Consider the following 19,339-nt stretch of genomic DNA (forward strand, 5'->3'; position numbering starts at 1 on the left):
CAATTAAATATGGCGGCTCGTGCAATCAATGTTCATTTATGACCCAAAATGGAGTTTGTCTACTGCACCTTAGATCTTCATCCTTGCGGATGTCCGGTATCTTGAATCATCTAAACATTCATCTACATAACTGAAATTAACACTACTTTTAGTGACCAAAGAGGTATTATATTACCTACCCAACTTATTTTAAACTAGGGTTAAATTCACCCAAATAACTCACTGTCACTGCCAAAGGTTTGTTTAGGTTCCTCAAGTGCCATAACCATCAAATCATGCCAGACCTACTAACAAAATTCCTCGTCCACTAAAATAACTAAATGCTAAAATAACCAAGGCCGTTTCTTACAAGTAAAATGAGTTAAGAAAAAGAATGCTCTATTAACTATCAAAAGTATATTCTAAAACATACCATTAGGGATAAATATGGTGCATATACAGGCTAATCCTCCCACCAACATGGTACCACAAGTTACCCAGCGTCGGCCCCATGCATCCATGGCGTACCAGACTAATAAGTCTGCTGGTATTTCTACCAAGGAAGAGATGGCAAAAGCTAGGTAGGCGTTGACTCCTAGTTGAGATGCCCCCAAAGAAAGTCCACTGTAAACAACGGCATTTACTACCCACACAAAACTCACGATGGTCACTTTTTTACAAAGGTTTCTGTTCCGGAAGAGGTCTAAAATATATGCTTTGGACTCCTCTCCCTTCACCTCACTGTTTGTGTCCTTCCATTCTTCCTGTTAGAGGTATATTACTGTCAATGTTACAATTATTAACATTCTTAAACGACATAACACTATTTAAATCAAGCAAGTGCAAAATAATTCTACGTAAATATTGTCCAATACGAAAAATAGTTTTTATTCTTAAGTAGCGACTTATTACTTAAATTTCATTATTCATTCTTTTCAATAACCCAAAACGAGAATAATTCATTAATTGTGTATTAAGCGAATTAACTGTATCTAATAATGAAAGTTAGTGCAATTTGCACATTCTAAGTGCAATATTTGCATAAAGGCCCGGCATGGCCAAGTGTGTTAAGGCGTTCGACTCGTAATCCGAGGGTTCGAATCCCGGTCGCACCAAACATACTCGCCCTTTCAGCCGTAGGGGCGTTATAATGTGACGGTCAATCCCACTATTCGTTGGTAAAAGACTAGCCCAAAAGTTGGCGGTGGGTGGTAATGACTAGCTGTCTTCCCTTCAGTTTTACACTTCTAAATTAGGGACGGCTAAGGCAGATAGCCCTCGTGTAGCTTTGCGCGAAATTCAAAACAAACCAATAATTCCTAAAAAGTTATTTTTCATTGAAATTACCTATGTCTATAAAATGCTACAATGTCAAATAAGTGGTAATACCAGATTTATTTACATATTTCAGAGAAAAAAAAACAGTTTAAACTTTGGTTGGTTTATCTAAATTTTGTCAATGAGTTAAATACCGCACAAGCTCAAGGTTTTCATACATGTATATATATTTATATTTATAAGAAAAACAGTTAAAGCAAGTTATTTCAAGAACAACAAAACAAAGTACTCAAACTAAATTATTATTGACAAAAATAATTTTAAACTATAATGTATAGGTATATTAATGATTTTCTTGTCACCCTCAACATAAACGGCACCTCATCTGACGCATTGGCTAAACAGGTAGGCCAAGTCAAATACAATTGTTTCTAATTCACAACAGTGTTGATTACAGAGTTGGTAACTAGTCAGCGAATCTGCTGTCTGTGAAGCTACTTTTAACAGAACAACAGGATTAACTGGAACAATTATAACTTCCCCATAAATGCAAACGAAGGTCATGTTTCGGGACATTAAGTCTCGAGCCTTGAGCCATCCACTTTGTAGCCAGACACGTTAACCATTAGGTTTTTATGAACTAAATAGTTGATGAACAATTATATGACTGCTTTATATTTTGAGGAGTTAGAATTTGAAGATGGTCTTTCATCGTCTGCTACTAATATTTTTGTTTCATCTGTTTCAAAAATATAACAATTTCTTGTACAGATATTGTAGAATATGTAACGAAGTATTATAATTTCTTACTTGATGAATACTAATTTTAGATGTGGAATACTATGGGATTCAGAAACCATAACTGTTTCGATTTTGTCATTTAATACCACCTTATTTTCACAAGCGAGCCTTTCAAATGAAGGTTACATCTGATACACGACGTATCCTCACATCTTTTATCGTGGGAAACGTACTGTCTGAACTAGTGTTCGTGGATATTGAACAAAACCCAACCACCATTACTCTTTATTTTGTCTTTACAATTTTATCTCATTATGTCGAGGCCATGTCCCCAGTCTTACTGCTGTTCATTGTGACCTACAGCGTTACAGGAATATCGTTTGTAAGTTGCAGTCTCTTTGGAGTAGGATATGAATCTTGTTTAACCCTTGTCTCAACTATCGCTTTTGGCCTTTTCAGCAATACTATCTGCGATCTCTATCTTATATATTGCTAATATTATTCTTTACTGTCACCTGTAAGTTCTTAGAATTACTGGTGCTGACTTAGAGTACTTTTGCTGTATCGTGCCTGTTGTTAACCCTGTCAGTGTTAGCCTTCACAGCTTAAAAAAAGTTAAACAATACAGCCTATATATTCAGTCCAGGTTAGAGTATTTTGTTGGCTCTCTTGGAGTGAAGAAAACAAAAACTTTGTACAGATCACAGTAAACATAAGAGAAAATGTTATAAAATAATGAAAAAACGAGCGGTAAGAATGGGTAAAACACAAGTCTATTACAAAAATTTCTTATTTTTTTGCAACGTTTGGGACAAAAGCCCTTCGTCAGGCAGTTTAAACCGTGTTACACAGGAAAAAGGGTTAGAATATAAAGAGGTGTTATAAATGACGTACGTACTGCGCGAAGTATGTTTACAAAAATATTGTTATTAGAAATTGTAACTGCCCCACTGAATTGATTTCTACTGTCCTTGACAGTACTTTTCTACCCTACTAGACACTCTCCATACATTCATTAAATATAGTGCTAATATGTCTTTAATCTCTTAAACAGGTTTGGCTCTGCCACCTCCATTGATCATATTTTCACTGTGGACATTCAATCTCTATACACTATTATATCACACAATGACAGAATGATTGCACTTAAACATTTTCTTAAGAAATGAAGCAACTTAAATCCCTCCACAGACACCATACTTCGCTGACTGACTTGGTACTGATCTTGAATGCTTTTGATTTTCACGGAAAACATATCAATATGTTGCCATAAGAACCAAAGTAGGTCTATCCAATGTGAATCTGTTTGTTGTTTATGTAGAAAAACAGCGTTTCAGTACCTTCACCCATAAATATCCTACATTTTTTATCAGGTACATCGACGATATTCTGGGTCTTTTTTACTGGACAAAAAGACAAACTGGACCCTTTCATTCATTATGCCGAAATTTATCATCCAGTTTTTAGATTTACTTTCCAAATTTCTAGTCATAAAGCCAACTTTGTAGACATCACTGCTGACACTTCCACACTACATTTACTACCAGTGTGCATTAAAAACCCACTGACAACCACTTCTTTTACACTTTAATTATTTCCCTCCTTCTGAGCACAAAAACGCCATTTCTAAGGGATAATTCCTACGTTTAAGAAGTCTGTGCTATAACAACGCTGACTTCAGGTGTAAAGCAAACGACATGACTCGTTATTTTAGACATCAAAACTATCCCGATAAAACCATTGAAAAAGCTAAACTTGCCACATTTAGTTTATCACACACTGACTGTTTTCACTAGAAGGACAAACCAGATACTCGCAGAGTTCCTTTAGTCTCTACATACCATCCTATAATCAGACAGATTAGCAAAACTGTCCAGCGCAGCTTTGCCTTACTAACGAGATTTCTACCACACCACCCTTAATTTCTTTCAAACGTGAGAGAAATTTTAAACACTGCCTAGTACAACCCAAATTACAGATTAAATCGTCTTATGCAAACTAACAGAACTAGCTCGCTTTACATGCTATTATATTACTATCTCCGGTTCTACCTTTACCTTTCACATAAAAGGCCAATTCACCTGCACATATGGTGTGCTAGATCATTGTTGAAAATTCTAGAAATTCGCGTGATTGGATATATAAAAATCGACGCGCCGAGAGACAAGGAGTATGTTTTTCGTTAGCTACAGTCAGTGTACTATAGGCCTAGGAATCACAATTGTGATTAACGACTATTAATCGGAAAAAATACAGAATTTGACTATGAACGTTTATATGATATATTTCCATCACAACAAACTGTTCAAATTCAGTGAATTACTTCGGACATTAGAATTTCTGTGAGGACATTAAATATCTTCTCAGTAAGAAGTAAACTTGTGAGCGGCGTGAGGCAAATCAAATACTCCAGCTGGCTAGCTTAAGCGAAGTGTGATCATATCAAATCATAATTAATTTGCTCGTCGGATCTGGATCGTCGATGAGATATTAATTTCTAGACCGAATATAAGACTCAATATTTTCTGTAAGTTTGTAAGCCTGTTGGATATAAATCATTATTTGTAGTCATTATTAGTAATAACCGTTATTATAAAATGCATTATTATTTTTTGTTTGTATATTAAACATTTTGTGTTAAAAAAGAAAATTGTGTTTATTAGTCTTTTTAGCAAATACCATAAATTTGATACATATTGATAGTTAATTAACTTCTAAATTAGAATTCAAATTTACGGTTATTTGAAATATTATTATGTTAACCTACGTAACATAATAAATCGGAAATTCATCTGAAATGAATTATAATACGTAACATATATCATAGCGCGTTATTTATTGTATTCACAGTGCTAGACGTAAACAACTCTTGGTTGTTAGAAGAGGTCCGAAGTATCGATCTCTGATAAGATCATTATTAAATACCATGTTCGAAATGTCGTACCCATTTTAAAAATTAATCTCACTTACTGTAAAAGCTGTAAATTGTAATAAACTATACTTTATCAGTAGGTAAACTTAAAATGAAACTATATGCAGATTAGATGACAGATTCTGTGAAAATCTCCGACTTGTACGTAATAGCACCCTGTACCCAAACACTTGAGCCCCCGGATCACCACGGAATTGACGACACGAGTCTACTCGTTTTATTACATGCCCTCTATCGTGAAAGCCTAGAATGTAAACTTGCATTTGGACTACATTCTCTTGCACCACACGGAATTAATTAATGTTTTTCTTTAAAATGATTACAGGTTTCGCAATCTTTCACACTATTTTTAACTCGAAACTTTCCCTGACCATACCTGTTTTTATTAAAATACTGTTTTTATTATTTTTAGAATTTGTGTTTATTACTTTTCTTTGTTCTTTTAATTTCCAAATTCCAGTTTCTATCACCTTAATATTTGATTTTCATTTTCAAAAATTAGAGAATTGCTTCAACAGTATAACTTTTAACAATACTTTTGTTAACGTGCTCCACACAGTACATGCGTAATTTGAAATCTCTCTTTATGTTCTAACCCTTCAACGATTCTAAGTTTTTACTATGTAACACGATTTAAACTGTCCGAAACGTCAAACAGATATAGCCATAAATGTGTGTTTTACCACTTTTCAACACTTTTGTATTATTTTTCCACGTCTTTCGGTCTTTCCTACTGAGAGGATTGGTTTGTTTTAAATTTCGCGCAAAGCTACACTAGGGCTGTCTGCGCTTTGGTTTGTTTTGAATTTCGTGCAAAGCTACACGAGGGCTAACTGGGCTAGCTGTCTTTAATTTAGCAGTGTAAAACTAGAGAGAAGGCAGCTAGTAATCACCACCCACCGACAACTCTTGGGCTACTCTTTTACCAACGAATAGTTGAATTGATCGTCACATTATAATGCCCCCACTGCTGAAGGGGCGAGCATGTTTGGTGTGATAGGTATTTGAACCCGCAACCCTCAGATTACGAGATGAGTGCCTTAACCACCTTGTCATGCCGAACCTACTACTGAGAGAAAATGTAGCCTGCTTTTAGGTCTAATGACTTTTGTCGGAGCTTAGAAAAAGTAAGTTATAGGACATTATAAACAGGTAAATAGAGAAACTGTCTGGGTGGGTTGATGTGTGTAAGTAAGCACAAAGCTACGCAATGGACTATTTGTGCTCTACCTGCCACGGGTGTCGAAACTCGTATTCTAGCGTTGTAAGTCCGCAGACATCCTGCTGTGCCACTGAGGGGAGCTTTGGGTTGGGAAATACCAAGAAAAACTCGAAAGTATAAAAGACAACATTTATTTGATATACAATTTTTAAATATTTTATATTCTGTATCTTTAAGTGTGATGAAATGTTACAGCTGCGAATTGTTGCTTTACAAATGAAAGCTATTCTAACATTTTCTAGAATTAATCACCCACCTATATTTACTAAATATTTCACCACATCAAAATTCTAAACACAGTTTTCCCTTAAAGCTCAGAATTTTTAGATATATAATAATCACAGAAACATTCTTACAAGAAACGTCCTGATAAAATTAGGAGGTATTTCCTTCTTATTGACTTTGGCAATTTTTTGAATAATGACTTCGGCTTCGTCGATCCTGTTGTTACTAAGCAACCATCGAGGTGACTCTGGTAGAATCCTATTTATGGTGAAGAAAATTATACATAAATTAGAACAAAAAATAATAGTTTACCACTACAGTAAATTATATAAATCTGTATCTTTAATTAACTAAAAACAATAAATCTAACTTATTCATAAAAAATGATTTGAAAAATATTCTTTTTCAGTATTATTCTGAAAACGAATTCGCACGTATCATATTTTATAAAACATTTCTTTTTACTATATTTTTGTATGTTTCGATAATTAGTCTCTAGTCACACACTGTTTAGCTTTCACATTTATAAAATCAAAGTTCTTCGTCCTCAAAGGCAAATTGGAAAGATAATGAAGTAAAAATCCACAGTTCATTGAACTTCGGACTGCTTAAGTATTTCAATTGAGCTAAATAACTTATATGAGAATGTTTTTCTTCCCCTATCAGAATTATTTAAGCTTCGATGTATTTAAAAAATTTAGTTATTTACAAAAATAGTGCAATTCTTTAAAGGAAAATTACTTCAAGAAGGTAATGAGCAACAAAATAAAACCAATGTTCGTTAAGGAAATCGTACCATCAGAGGTCACTGCGAAAGAGGAAATAAATAATCGGCAATGATTTCACCGAAAAGATTAACCAATATTTAAAAAAAAGAACAAGATAAAAAAAACGCTTGGCCAACGATTCACTGAAGACAGATAGAGTAGGACAGCGTGAATAAAACTCACCACCAATAGGCAACTAGGAATATAAACGGTGCAGATGTGATTAAGGATAATTTAAACCATTCCCTAACGGCGGCTGCAATTCCTGCGAGTAAAGCCATGGCCGAGGCGAAAAACACACAAACTACTATCCCACTGAAAGTCCTCTTGTCTGGGCTCATCAGTTCCAACCCTGAAGAACCATAAGCCTGGATTAATTAAAACCATGAATGTGGTTATTGTAGAAGACAGTTTCAATATTATAATACATTAGAAGTATTTATCTTAGATCCGATGAGACAAATAAAAGTGCATCAGTAAAAATCGTCTGCAGCTCAACGCTACATATGAATAATGTTAGTGTTAGCAACTGTCTTATGTTAAGAGGGTGTTAGTAACTGGCTCCAAAAATTATTTTGTTATCGAGTACTTCAAAAACAGCTACATTTTTATTATTAAATGAAATGTAATGTTTAGAATGGTATCATAAAGAACAACAACATTCTTTACAGCTGACTTCAAAACCAATTATATAATTATTGACATTTGAGCCACAGTTAAATAATTTAATAAATAATAACTGGTTCAATTAACTAAAAAGAAAATTAAATCAGAATCGCATTATTATTAACAAATGGTACGAAAGTTATTTGCAATATAAGTGTTAGCAACGACATTATATATATAACTGTCACCAAACCTGCATGTACCCTTAAAGTCCGGGTTCGAATCCTGGTAGCACCAAACATAATCGTCCTTTCCGCCGTGGGGGCGTTATAATGTGACGATCAATCCACTATTCGTTGGTAAAAGAGTAGCCCAAGAGTTGGCGGTGGGTAGTGATGACTAACTGCCTTCCCTCTAGTCTTACACTGCTAAATTAGGGACGGCTAGCACAGATAGCTCTCGAGTAGTTTTGCGCGAAATTCAAAAACAAACAAACAAACAAACCCTTAAAGCCCTTCAGGAGTAACATAAGTGGGGGATCATTTTTATCTCACTTTTTTTATACCACCCAGGAGGCCCCTGCGTCTTCTCCGGGCATTGAAGGGGGTACGTTAGCTAATGGCTTTTAAATACTCTGAACCCCTATTTTGTCTGTCGTATCTCAGCCGACCAGAAAATCCCTGGTATTAGAAGAAAAGCCTCGTCGGCACTGGACATAGCATATAGATTTCGTGTGGTTGACATATTATTGTATATTCGTTTTAGCTTTTACACTGACGTTCCCATTAATGATTTGCGTATGTCTTTTAAACGTCTCAGAATTATACAGATATTAGTGATTATATACATTTATTTGCTTTTATTGGCACAGAACTACTTAATAGGCTATCTGTGCTGTGTTTGACACGAGAATAGAAGCAATAATTTTAGTGTTATAAGCCGTTAAGCCTTCCACTAAACTATTACATATATAGACAGGAAAAACATTCTGAAAATAAAGTCAAATGAAAACAGAAGATAGGCTTAAGACATAACTTATGTCATTACACGAACGACACCCTTTTTTTAAATAGTAAAATCACAAGATTGGATGATCAAAAATGGGAAATAATTTATTTGGAATTTAGCGCAAAGCTACACGAGGGCTATCTGTGCTAGCTGTCCCTAATTTAGCACCGTAAGACTAGAGGGAAGGCAGTTAGTCATCACCACCCACCGCCAACTCTTGGGCTACTCTTTTACCAACGAATAGTAGGATTGACCGTAACATTATAACGCCCCCACTGCTGAAAGAGCGAGCATGTTTGATGCGATGGGTATTCGAACCCGCGACCCTCGGCCATGCCAATGGGAAATAAAGAAAACTGATAGAACGATCAAATGGTAGAGAAATATATTTGAAAAAAAAGAGAAAATAAAAATAACAAAATATCTTAAAGCAACAGATCTGAAGGAATACAAATATAAGATGAAATTAAAAGAGCTTGAGTGTCATGCATCTGTTTTATTACAAAGCCAGAACGACATATCTGCTGTGGCAACCAAGGGGAATACATTTCCGATCTAGTGTTGTAAGTGAACACAGTAATAGAAAGAATTAATTAAAAAAAGGAAAGAAAGAAAAAGGAACGAGATAAAGTTACTCACCCATTATAAAAGGTATCTGAAATATCGAAGGAAATGTGAATCCTATGAGCGTCCGGTACACGATATACGCCGTGTAGTTGGAAGGAAAAGCGGCGATAATTCCCAGCAAGACATTGGTGACAACTAAGGCTAAAAACGATATTTTTCTTCCAAATCTGTAAAACAAACCCTCACTCTAATTTGACAGATGTCGTGCACGATGCATATGTAACAAGATAATTCTGGAAGTTATTTTGTGGTGAATGAGTACAGTGTTTAAAATTAAACCACATTGAAACGTTATTATTCAACTATCTATTCGCATAGTACGTTTAAAAAGGGTTAAAATCAAATATATTTAACATTACGGGAGACTACTGCTTATTTAAAAAAAAACATGTTTTATGTTTTAGGTAGAAGAAGTCGTAAGACAGAAATGATACATTTGTTGGTGACCAATCAGCACTTAACATGCAACTTTCAGTGATCGCGGATTGGCTCGTTGAATATTTCTAATTTTTGGATAACAAAGCTTATTTTTACTGACTTTTATTTACTTATATAAATGTCTCGTAGCACGGCTGCATCCTTTTGAAATAAATTCACTGTTATCAATGTATACTGATGATACTAATTACTAAACATGTCACTAAGAAAATTATTACTGTCTACTATTTACTGCTCACTTATCTGTTGTATTTTATTTCTTCTGAACTTTGAACTTCAAAGGTTGGCCACACCTGATATAGAATTATCAACAACTCCAGAACAAAGAAAATAAACTAACTAGAAAGACTAGAAATAAAACGACCTAGCAAATACTGCATAACTGACTTAATATAACAGTTCTAATTATGTGCTGTCATAAAACTATAAACTCATAAAGATTGTAATGTAATAATTAATCAGTTGAATAACCTCTCTGATAAGCGAAAGATAATTGATACGGCGGACGAACAAAGTCTGTCAGCATACTTGGCTCTGTTTTATGAACATTTATACCTACCTGAAACGACCATGAACTCTAACCGGGCAACATTATCATTTATGGCGTAACACAGACACTAGTGTGGCTACAAAATTCGAGTCTTTGAAAAATTAAGCTGGGTGAGGGGGAAAGGTCCTCAGAAAGATTATCAAAGTTTGGGTTAGCAAAGAAAGTGAAGTGAAATTTCCGGATGCATGTTAGCCCTTTTTAGTTAGGAGTTACACAACATAAGTTTGGACCGTTAGATACAAGTTCTACTCTTATAACAGTAAGAATAAATAGATATATTTCATCCCACTACAGAAACAAATATGTGTGTTGTGTTTTGCTCTTATCACATATTATAAACTAGGGCATTAATTTTATTATGTGTCTCGAATACCCTAACGCAGATTCACAGATAAATAAACACAAAAATGGGTCACATGGGCTCTGTGGTTCAGTAAGCACACTTGGAAAGCTGGTTTGTTTTATTTTGCTTAGTCGCGCGAAGCGACGATTATATGTATTATGAGTTATACGATTATATGTATTATAAGTTATAGGGTTATATGTATTATAAGTTATTATATTAAGTTATATGTGCTAGTCGTCACTAATTTTTGAATTGGCAGAGTGGAAGCAGGTATCGAACAGCATCCACTGCCGTCTCTTATATGTTATTCTAATCGATTAGATGAATTTCAACGTGAAAAGTATAAGGTGCTCACAGCTCCACAGAGCGGAGTGCGATCTTATGACAATGGGACGTGAATCTTGAATTTGCGGATCCACAAAACAGCATGTTAACCACTTGGCCACACCTTGTATGCGGGGAGGGCTGTGAAATAATGATTTGATTTGTACATGATTAGCTTGGTGAGTTTGTGAAGGGATAATTTTCGATTTATCTAAAGTTAGTATTTGCTTAGGAAATGGCGGTCAAATACAATTAAAGAGTGGAAAGGCCCGGCATGGCCAGGTGGTTAGGGTTATTTGAGGGTCGCAAGTTCAAATCCTTGTGCCATTAAACATACTCACCCTTTCAGCCGTGGGGACGTTAGAATGTGACGATCAATCCCACTATTCGTTGGTAAAAGAGTAGCTCAAGAGTTGGCGATGGGTGGTAATGACTAGCTGTTTTCCCTCTAGTCTTATATCGCTAAATTAGGGACAGCTAGTGAAGATAGCCTTCGTGTAGCTTTGCGCGAAATTCGAAACAACCAAACGGGTGACGTGCAGAGTACATTTTGTGGATGAATGCTTTAATAAACAACCTAACTTAAAGTACTTTTAACTTCATGTCCTACTCGTCCCGCCCATACAGTGATTTTCGTAGACGCTTTTTGTTACACCTCTTCATAGTTGGTGTGCACATATTCTTAGCGGCCAAAATGTTAAGAATGTAAAGTACTTTGCAAAGTACAATACTTTGCTTATACGTAAAATACACTATATCTTATGAAAGACAACACCTACTTGTCTGCAATGTATCCAAACAATATGTTTCCAAATAAGCTACCTGCGTAGAAAAGAGAAGTGGCTAAGGTAGGTTTCCAACTCTCAGTGCACACGACGTCCATCTGAAAATTAGAAAATACAGAGTAATTAGCACAAACATGTATTTATTAGATTATTTTAGAACCTCAAACTGCAACACACCACACCTTAATCTTTGATAACATCTGGACTACTTTTTTCTTAATCAGTGTTACAATTAATCAATACGTTATCAGTTAAAAGGGCAGCTGTTTATTTTTAAAGAGGACTGATGTCAGTTGTTTCTCTTGGTCATTAAAGCAGATGCTGTGTTTAAGTTCAAGAGCTATGATTGGTTGAGAATTTCTCATCATTTCGATATTTGAAACTGATTTCTCATTTCCATGTCTAAAGTTAGTTTTATACAGAGATTTTCCTTGTTATATTCATACCTAAAAAAAGAAAAGAATGTTTCCTAATTAGTAAACAGGAAATTAATAATTACAATCTTGTTTTTAGTCTCTTGTTCTGAAGAAATGTTACGGCATTTCGTCAATAAAATGTAAAAATCAGAGTAAATTTTTCTGAAGCAACGGAACTTTGCCCTAAAACTTTTTTTGGCTATAAAGAGACAAAGAATTGAATTATTTTTATTATATTCTATTATAGTGTATAGAATTGAAAATTAATAGTATTTTTATTTCTCTTTAGTACATGTGCGTGTGTGTTGCCTATTTGCATTATTGAGTGATTATGAATACATTTCTAGGTCTGTGTTTATCATTTGAAACATAAAATAATATCATAGATTTATATTTGACAAAAGAAAAATTAAAAATATACCAGAGAAAACAAAGCTCGCTTTTACCATAAACATTTTAGGTTGTTTATATCAAGATTCAAATTAAATAGTGATGTCACTGGGGCATTCAGGCTAGTCGTGTCATTGTCTAGACCTGTGCTATCATAAGAGCACTTAGTACAGTAGTATTATTGTTTAGATGTTAGTTGTTTCTCGGACATTCAAGGTAGAAGTTCTTATCCTAGAATTCATGGTTTTCAATAAGTATTAATCTTTAAACGGAGGTCATTACCAATTGATGCTGCTACGTACAACATTCCCACTGTTTAAGGGTTAAACTGGTCGACCGTGGCAATAGTCCAGCTTAACTCAAGGCGAAGCTATTTGTTAACAATATCCACAACTGAAATTATCCGAAATTATTCCTTAATAATTTCCGGATTCTCAAAGACTGTACTTCGGAAGCATATCCATCCATTTTTTAATTTGTTCAGGATTTCTGAGAGATCTCGTCATTTGCAGAGTGTTATATCCCTCAACAGAGATCTTTCGCGGGTCGGTCCCCTACTAGTAGAAATCTCGTAGTGCTCAGAGATTATCTCTGATTGCTAACTCATCTGGAATATTTAAAGTATTTGGAAGTGGTACTTAAAATACTGTAAGACCATAAGTCTGTTGCATCTGCAAGTTCAGTTCGTTCTTTTTATAATTGTATTTTTTGTTGATGTACTCCTAAAGTGAGTGAGTATCGGAACTCTCTTGTTCAGTCAAATCTTGAATCCACAATCGAAACGTCTAGCGTTTATTGTTGATCTAAACTGACAAATAAGATTGTTGAATATATAAAACTGTTCGGTGTAAGTGTTATTATAGAGTTTATTTTGTGACTTAATGTTTAATCATTGTTTAGTGTTCATGACAGCACTGTTCTAATTGTTCTAAAAGTGTTATTTGTGAAAAAGTTTTATTACGTAACTCTGTTTGAGTCGTACGTTGAGTTTGTAATTATATTGTTTACTAGGCTTTAACAGTATTGACGCTAAGTTACTCGAACCTTCGGCATTTTTCTCGTTATCTTAAGTGTAAGTATTGTTACATTATAGCGCCGTTTGCGTAGTCTATAGAAAGTTCGAGGCCTCAGTGAAGAAAACATAAACATAGGTTTGTTTGTTTGTTTTGGAATTTCGCACAAAGCTACTCGAGGGCTTCTGTGCTAGCCGTCCCTAATTTAGCAGTGTAAGACTAGAGGGAAGGCAGCTAGTCATCACCACCCACCGCCAACTCTTGGGCTACTCTTTTACCAACGAATAGTGGGATTGACCGTCACATTATACACCCCCACGGCTGGGAGGGCGAGCATGTTTAGCGCGACGCGGGCGCGAACCCACTACCCTCAGATTACGAGTCGCACGCCTTACGAGCTTGGCCATGCCAGGCCCATAAACATAGGAGAACAAGCAAATGCAAGAAAAGTAAACTAGAGAAAAGTTAAGTTCAGTCAGAAAAAAAGGTAATTAAAAAAACGTGAAGTTAGCTATCGTGTGAGAGCTTAGCCGATACGAGTAATTTTTATAGTGTGTTCCATAGCTGTATTATAATAACAGAGATAAAAAAGAAAAAAAATGTCTTTTCATTTGGTTTCTAAAGTAACTGAATGAGCCTGTATGGACTTTGGAGGAAAAAAAGAGACAGTTATTTAAAGCTCTGAATACGACTGTGGTAACTAACAAAAGCTAAATGAAGAACGTCAGAAAAATAAAGTTAATGAAAGTGAAGTCTGACTATGGGATTATTAGTTTAGTCATAATGGGCGACATTTTAAGGCAATTTTTACAGTTTAAGACAGATAAAGAGGGTAATTACTATTTATCAAAGGGTATTCTGAAGTGATTGAACCAGTCTCTGTGAAATTTGACGAAAGAGAGACAATTATTTGAAGTTCGAGACACTGTGTTAACCCATAGAGTAACGTAAGTGTATTTGTCGCAGATTGTAAAGAAAGAATCAGAGTAGAGAAAACTAATATGTCTTCTCAGTTGGATTCTAAAGTAATTGAGTCAGTCTGTGTGAATTTTTGATAAGAAGAACTAATTATTTGAAGCTTTAATTATGACTGTGATATTCTAAAGTGTTTTAAAAATTTTGTACATACGTTTTACTTGTTTCGAATTTTTTATTTTATAACAAGTGGATCGTGTGCTCTCCGTTTATTGTTCGAATTTATTGCCAACAAATCACAGACACCTACTGTAAAGAATCCGACCTCATATACATAAAACCCTGACATAGGCAGTCTTCAGCGAGTCTCTACATTCCTTTTGTAGACGATCTGACCACTTACCAATTTAACTGTAGAAGAATATTTTGTTGATTAAGATGTTTGTTTGTTAGTCTTAAATTGCGTATTATTTTTAACTTTTGCACGAAAATGAAAATCACTCTGTTTGTACACTTAATTAGTGATAGTTATCGGAAACATATGTCGTCAATATTGAGATGGAGCTGAGAAGTAAGGTATCTAATATTATAATTAAATATAAACAAGTATCACTACTTACCACAATACATGGAAACCGAAAATTTTTATTATTCCGATTACATTATTTACAACACAATTATTCTTAAACTCATATGTCCCCCGGTGAGACAGTAGTAAGTCTTTGGATTTGCAACGTTAATATCAGGGATTTTATTCCCCTCGTTGGACACAAAAATTAGCCAGTTGTGGCTTTGTAATAACAAACCTCCATTGGTTGGTACGAGAGAATGGAATTAGAATAGATATATTGTTTGCTTGTTTTTGAATTTCTCACAAAGCTACTCAAGGGCTATCTGTGCTAGCCGTCCCTAATTTAGCAGTGTAAGACGAGAGGGAAGGCAGCTAGTCATCACCACCCACCGCCAACTCTAGGGCTACTCTTTTACCAACGAATAGTTGGATTGACCGTTACATTATAACGCCCCCACGGCTGAAAAGGCGAGCGTGTTTGGCGTGACGGGGATGCGAACCCGCGACCCTCAGATTACGAGTCGCACGCCTCAACACGCTTGGCCATACCGGGCCAGAATAGATATAAATGAACACCTTTGTATTTGTTAATAAAAGGATTATGTTTTTATTCATTGGGATTGTTTTATTTTTCGTTTATTAATGTTGTCCTTTTTACTGAAAATTTTAATCTGAAAATAATCAAAATAATGATTGTTCCTAAACATGTATTCAAAAACATGAGATGAATATTTTAAATTTTCACGTAAACGAGTAGAAAGTTGCCTGTTTGTCTCACCAATATAAGAGTTTTTGCAATCTGCACATTTAATTGTATACACATTTTTGAAGTATCATTATTTGTATATACTTCTCGGATAGCAGCAGACCTAGCTTTTTCCAGGTAAAAAGTTAAATTGTGCATTAATAGTCGAAAAATAAAAGAAGCCCTATTAATAAAAAAACATAACCTTATTCTGAACAAATATAAAGCTGTTCATTTAAAGCTATCATAATTCCATTGTCTTTTGTAAATAGAACGTACTTCAACACTAGTCAGGTCCAAAAGTGTTATTTGTTACACTTACATTTGCCAGTTCATTGGTAAATTATTTTATTTAAAATTGGTCTGTCGTTTGCTTGTAGATTACCATTGTTAGAGATTCTCACACAATTTTTTAAAATTAAATTCATTTAGTCTCAGTTCTTGTATGCCACCTAACGGTGTCAGACAAACCTGGTGAAATACTGTGAATAAAATAAACAAAAGTTTTACGATATATGATCAACAAAAACGTCTGTGAATTTTTGGAAACATATTTCTTTTTAATATTTAATTTATGTCACTTTTTAAAGAATCCTTTAGATCCTTCCACAGCCAAATCCTACAAATGTTACGTGCGCAAACGAATACACTAAATTATAACTTAATTTAAATAAAACACTGTTTTAGATTGTTTCACTATAACATTGTGACGAGTGTATAGAGGGCCTCTAGTTGTTGCTACCAGAGGAACCTCAAGTTGTGCTGCTGCATCCAATTCACAAGTGGCCTTTCACGAATTGCAATTACTGGAAGGGTCCCTGGGCCCTCAAAGTGTTAAATTCGTGTATGTTACAAGTGGGCCTATTTGACTTGGGACTGGATTTCATCACATGAGCACCTGGACACACAAAGTATTACTTGTATATTTCTTGGCAGCCTTACAAATAAATTAAGGTTTTAGTTAGGGTAAACTTTTAATTCAAATGTAATGTTATTAAAAGCTAATGTATGGAATCGTTTAAATAATAATGGATATTTAAAATACAAACAGAAAAAAATAATTAAATACTAAAAAAGCAAATCAACTTTGAAACATTGCTTAGATAAAATGTATGGTCTTGGAAATAATCCAAAATTACCAGTTGTCGTGGAAGTCCACACTTATAGGTTTAACAAAATAAAATGTTTTCACACTGATTCGGTATTAAACAATAATAACATAGCAAGGAGCTTCATGAAAATTATGCAATCACACATACACAAAAACAGAAAGAAAGTATAATGGTACAGCACAATTTCAAAATTCCAAACTCATACAGAGAAGTGGACGAAAAAGTGGCTCCCCTTGATAATATATTTAATTTGTAATATCTTTTATTAGGTAACAGGAAAATTACGTAAAACTACATGTTTTCAGAAAGCACTCAACGATATCTGTTCAAATATTATCTCAAATCCTAATTTTAATACTGGCTTTTGTAACTACCTCAACTTTTCATGAGTTTAGTTGCATTTTCTCATAAAAAAATGTTGTGCACCTGTTGTATCTTATATCATTCAGCCTACAAAGTGACCAAACAAGTTACTCTGCAATAACCGAACGTAAAAATGAAACTCAAAATAACACAAACCAGTTTTGCAAGTTAATATTTAGTTGTTATTCCACTGGATTTCAGTCCTGTTTCACATCGATGTCACATGCTTTCAATGAGTTTGTGTAAATATTCCTGACTGCCATCTTTCTTTGAGTACTTCAAAAATTTCATCTTCCGTGTTTAGCTTGTGATATTTCGTTAATCGGTTTAACTCAGCCCATAAAATGTCAATCGACTTGATATCAGGAGATTGACCTGGCCATTCCATAACATCAATTCTCTTATTTCTACGATATCTTTTAACGACTCTGCAATTACAGAGAAACTTGTTTGATGATTTTGTGGGCTAGTTGGAATAAGAAGATCTGAGAGACTACAGCATAACACTTTTCATGAGAAAATGTAACTAAAGTCATGAAAAGTTCGGGTGTTTACGAAAGCCAGTGTTAAAATTAGGATTTGAGATTACATTTGAACAGACCTCGTCGAGTGCCTTCTGAAAACATATAGTTCTACATATTTTTTCTCTTATCTAATAAAAGAGATAACAAGTTAACAACATTTCCAAAGTATCCACTTCTTCTTCACTCCCTGTATATGAGCATATCAAGTTTCATCCATGGCAAACATCAGATCTAAGGGACCGTTTCAATTATGTAAAATGTTACTGACAAAGTGACTTTTGCAAGAATGATAGTATTGTGCATACAAAACACCACATCATATAGGCTTGACAATATGGCGAAGAAAAGAAATTTCGAAAATGTAAACTCTCTTAAAAAGTACGCATACATTTCTATCTTTTATTACACGCACTTTACTGTCGCTAAAAACATGTGCTTTTTATTTTGAAATACAACCACTCTAGAATGACGTACGAGGAAAATTTATTAGGCTATTTGAACAAATGTTCTAAAAAAAACAAAGTTAAGAGCTAAAAGTAATTTAAACCCGTATACTATTTTTTCTTCTAGTCAACTTCTAAGAGGTGGAAGTACAAGCTTAAACAAAGCAGTTCAAACCAGATTCACACTCCCTTATATTTGTTCTAACAACTGTGAAAACCACAAAAAAGGGGCGTTTTATTTGGTGAAAAACATTCCTTCCATTCTTTTTTAGAATATAAAAACGCAATCATTCGTGAAAACTTTGAAACACAAATATGACGTCAACCGGATTGGTGGCATACTTTAAAACACGGATATAAAGATTCCAGAAGATGATTGTTTCTTGCTCCACTAGCCCGGCATGGCTAGGTGGTTAGGGTTCTCGACTCGTAATTTGAGGGCCGAGGATTCGAATCCCCGTCACACCAAACATACTCGATCTATCAATCGTGGGGGCGTTATAATGGGACGGTCAATCTCACTATTCGTTGGCAAAAGAGTACCCCAAGTGGTGGGTGGTGATGACTAGCTGCCTTTCCTCTAGTCTTACACTACTAAATTAGGGACGGCTAGTGCAGGTAGCCTTCGTGTAGCTTTGCGCAAAATTCAAACAAACAAACGATTCTTGCCATCTATATTATAGATAGAAAGAAACATGCATGACATTGTTGAGAAAAATAATTTTGTAAATTAAGATTATTTAGTACAAGTGTCATAATTAAATAAAGTAATATTAATGGAGACACATGAGTCGTATAGCACACAGCTCTTTCCTTCTATGAACATATTATATTTTTATTCGCATTCAAAAGTATAGTTTTTATTCGGTACTTCACGTACTTATATAATTACTATGTTTAACTGAGTAATATAGTTTGTTTGTTTCGAATTTCGCACAAAGCTACAAGAGAGATATCCGTCCCTAATTTAGCAGTGTAAGACTAGAGGGAAGGCAGCTAGTCATCATCACCCACCGACA

At 34.7% G+C, this 19,339-nt stretch overlaps 1 protein-coding gene across 2 annotated transcripts in view; it reads right to left on the reverse strand.

Moving 5' to 3' along the window:
• LOC143250888 (organic cation transporter 1-like) overlaps positions 1 to 19,339 on the reverse strand; it is a 41,616-nt gene that overhangs the window by 13,976 nt on the left and 8,301 nt on the right. Inside the window, exons 2-6 of one of the 2 annotated variants that reach the window (XM_076502044.1) lie at positions 11,823 to 11,926; positions 9,398 to 9,552; positions 7,328 to 7,496; positions 6,509 to 6,635; positions 413 to 743 (exon numbers count right to left, since the gene is read on the reverse strand). In XM_076502044.1, coding sequence (XP_076358159.1) covers positions 413 to 743; positions 6,509 to 6,635; positions 7,328 to 7,496; positions 9,398 to 9,552; positions 11,823 to 11,926 — 886 coding nt within the window. The remainder of the gene's footprint in view (positions 1 to 412; positions 744 to 6,508; positions 6,636 to 7,327; positions 7,497 to 9,397; positions 9,553 to 11,822; positions 11,927 to 19,339) is intronic. The other variant, XM_076502045.1, reaches the window with a different exon arrangement.

Source organism: Tachypleus tridentatus, chromosome 5 (genome assembly GCF_004210375.1).
Source record: "Tachypleus tridentatus isolate NWPU-2018 chromosome 5, ASM421037v1, whole genome shotgun sequence".
Taxonomy (NCBI): Eukaryota; Metazoa; Arthropoda; class Merostomata; order Xiphosura; family Limulidae; genus Tachypleus; species Tachypleus tridentatus.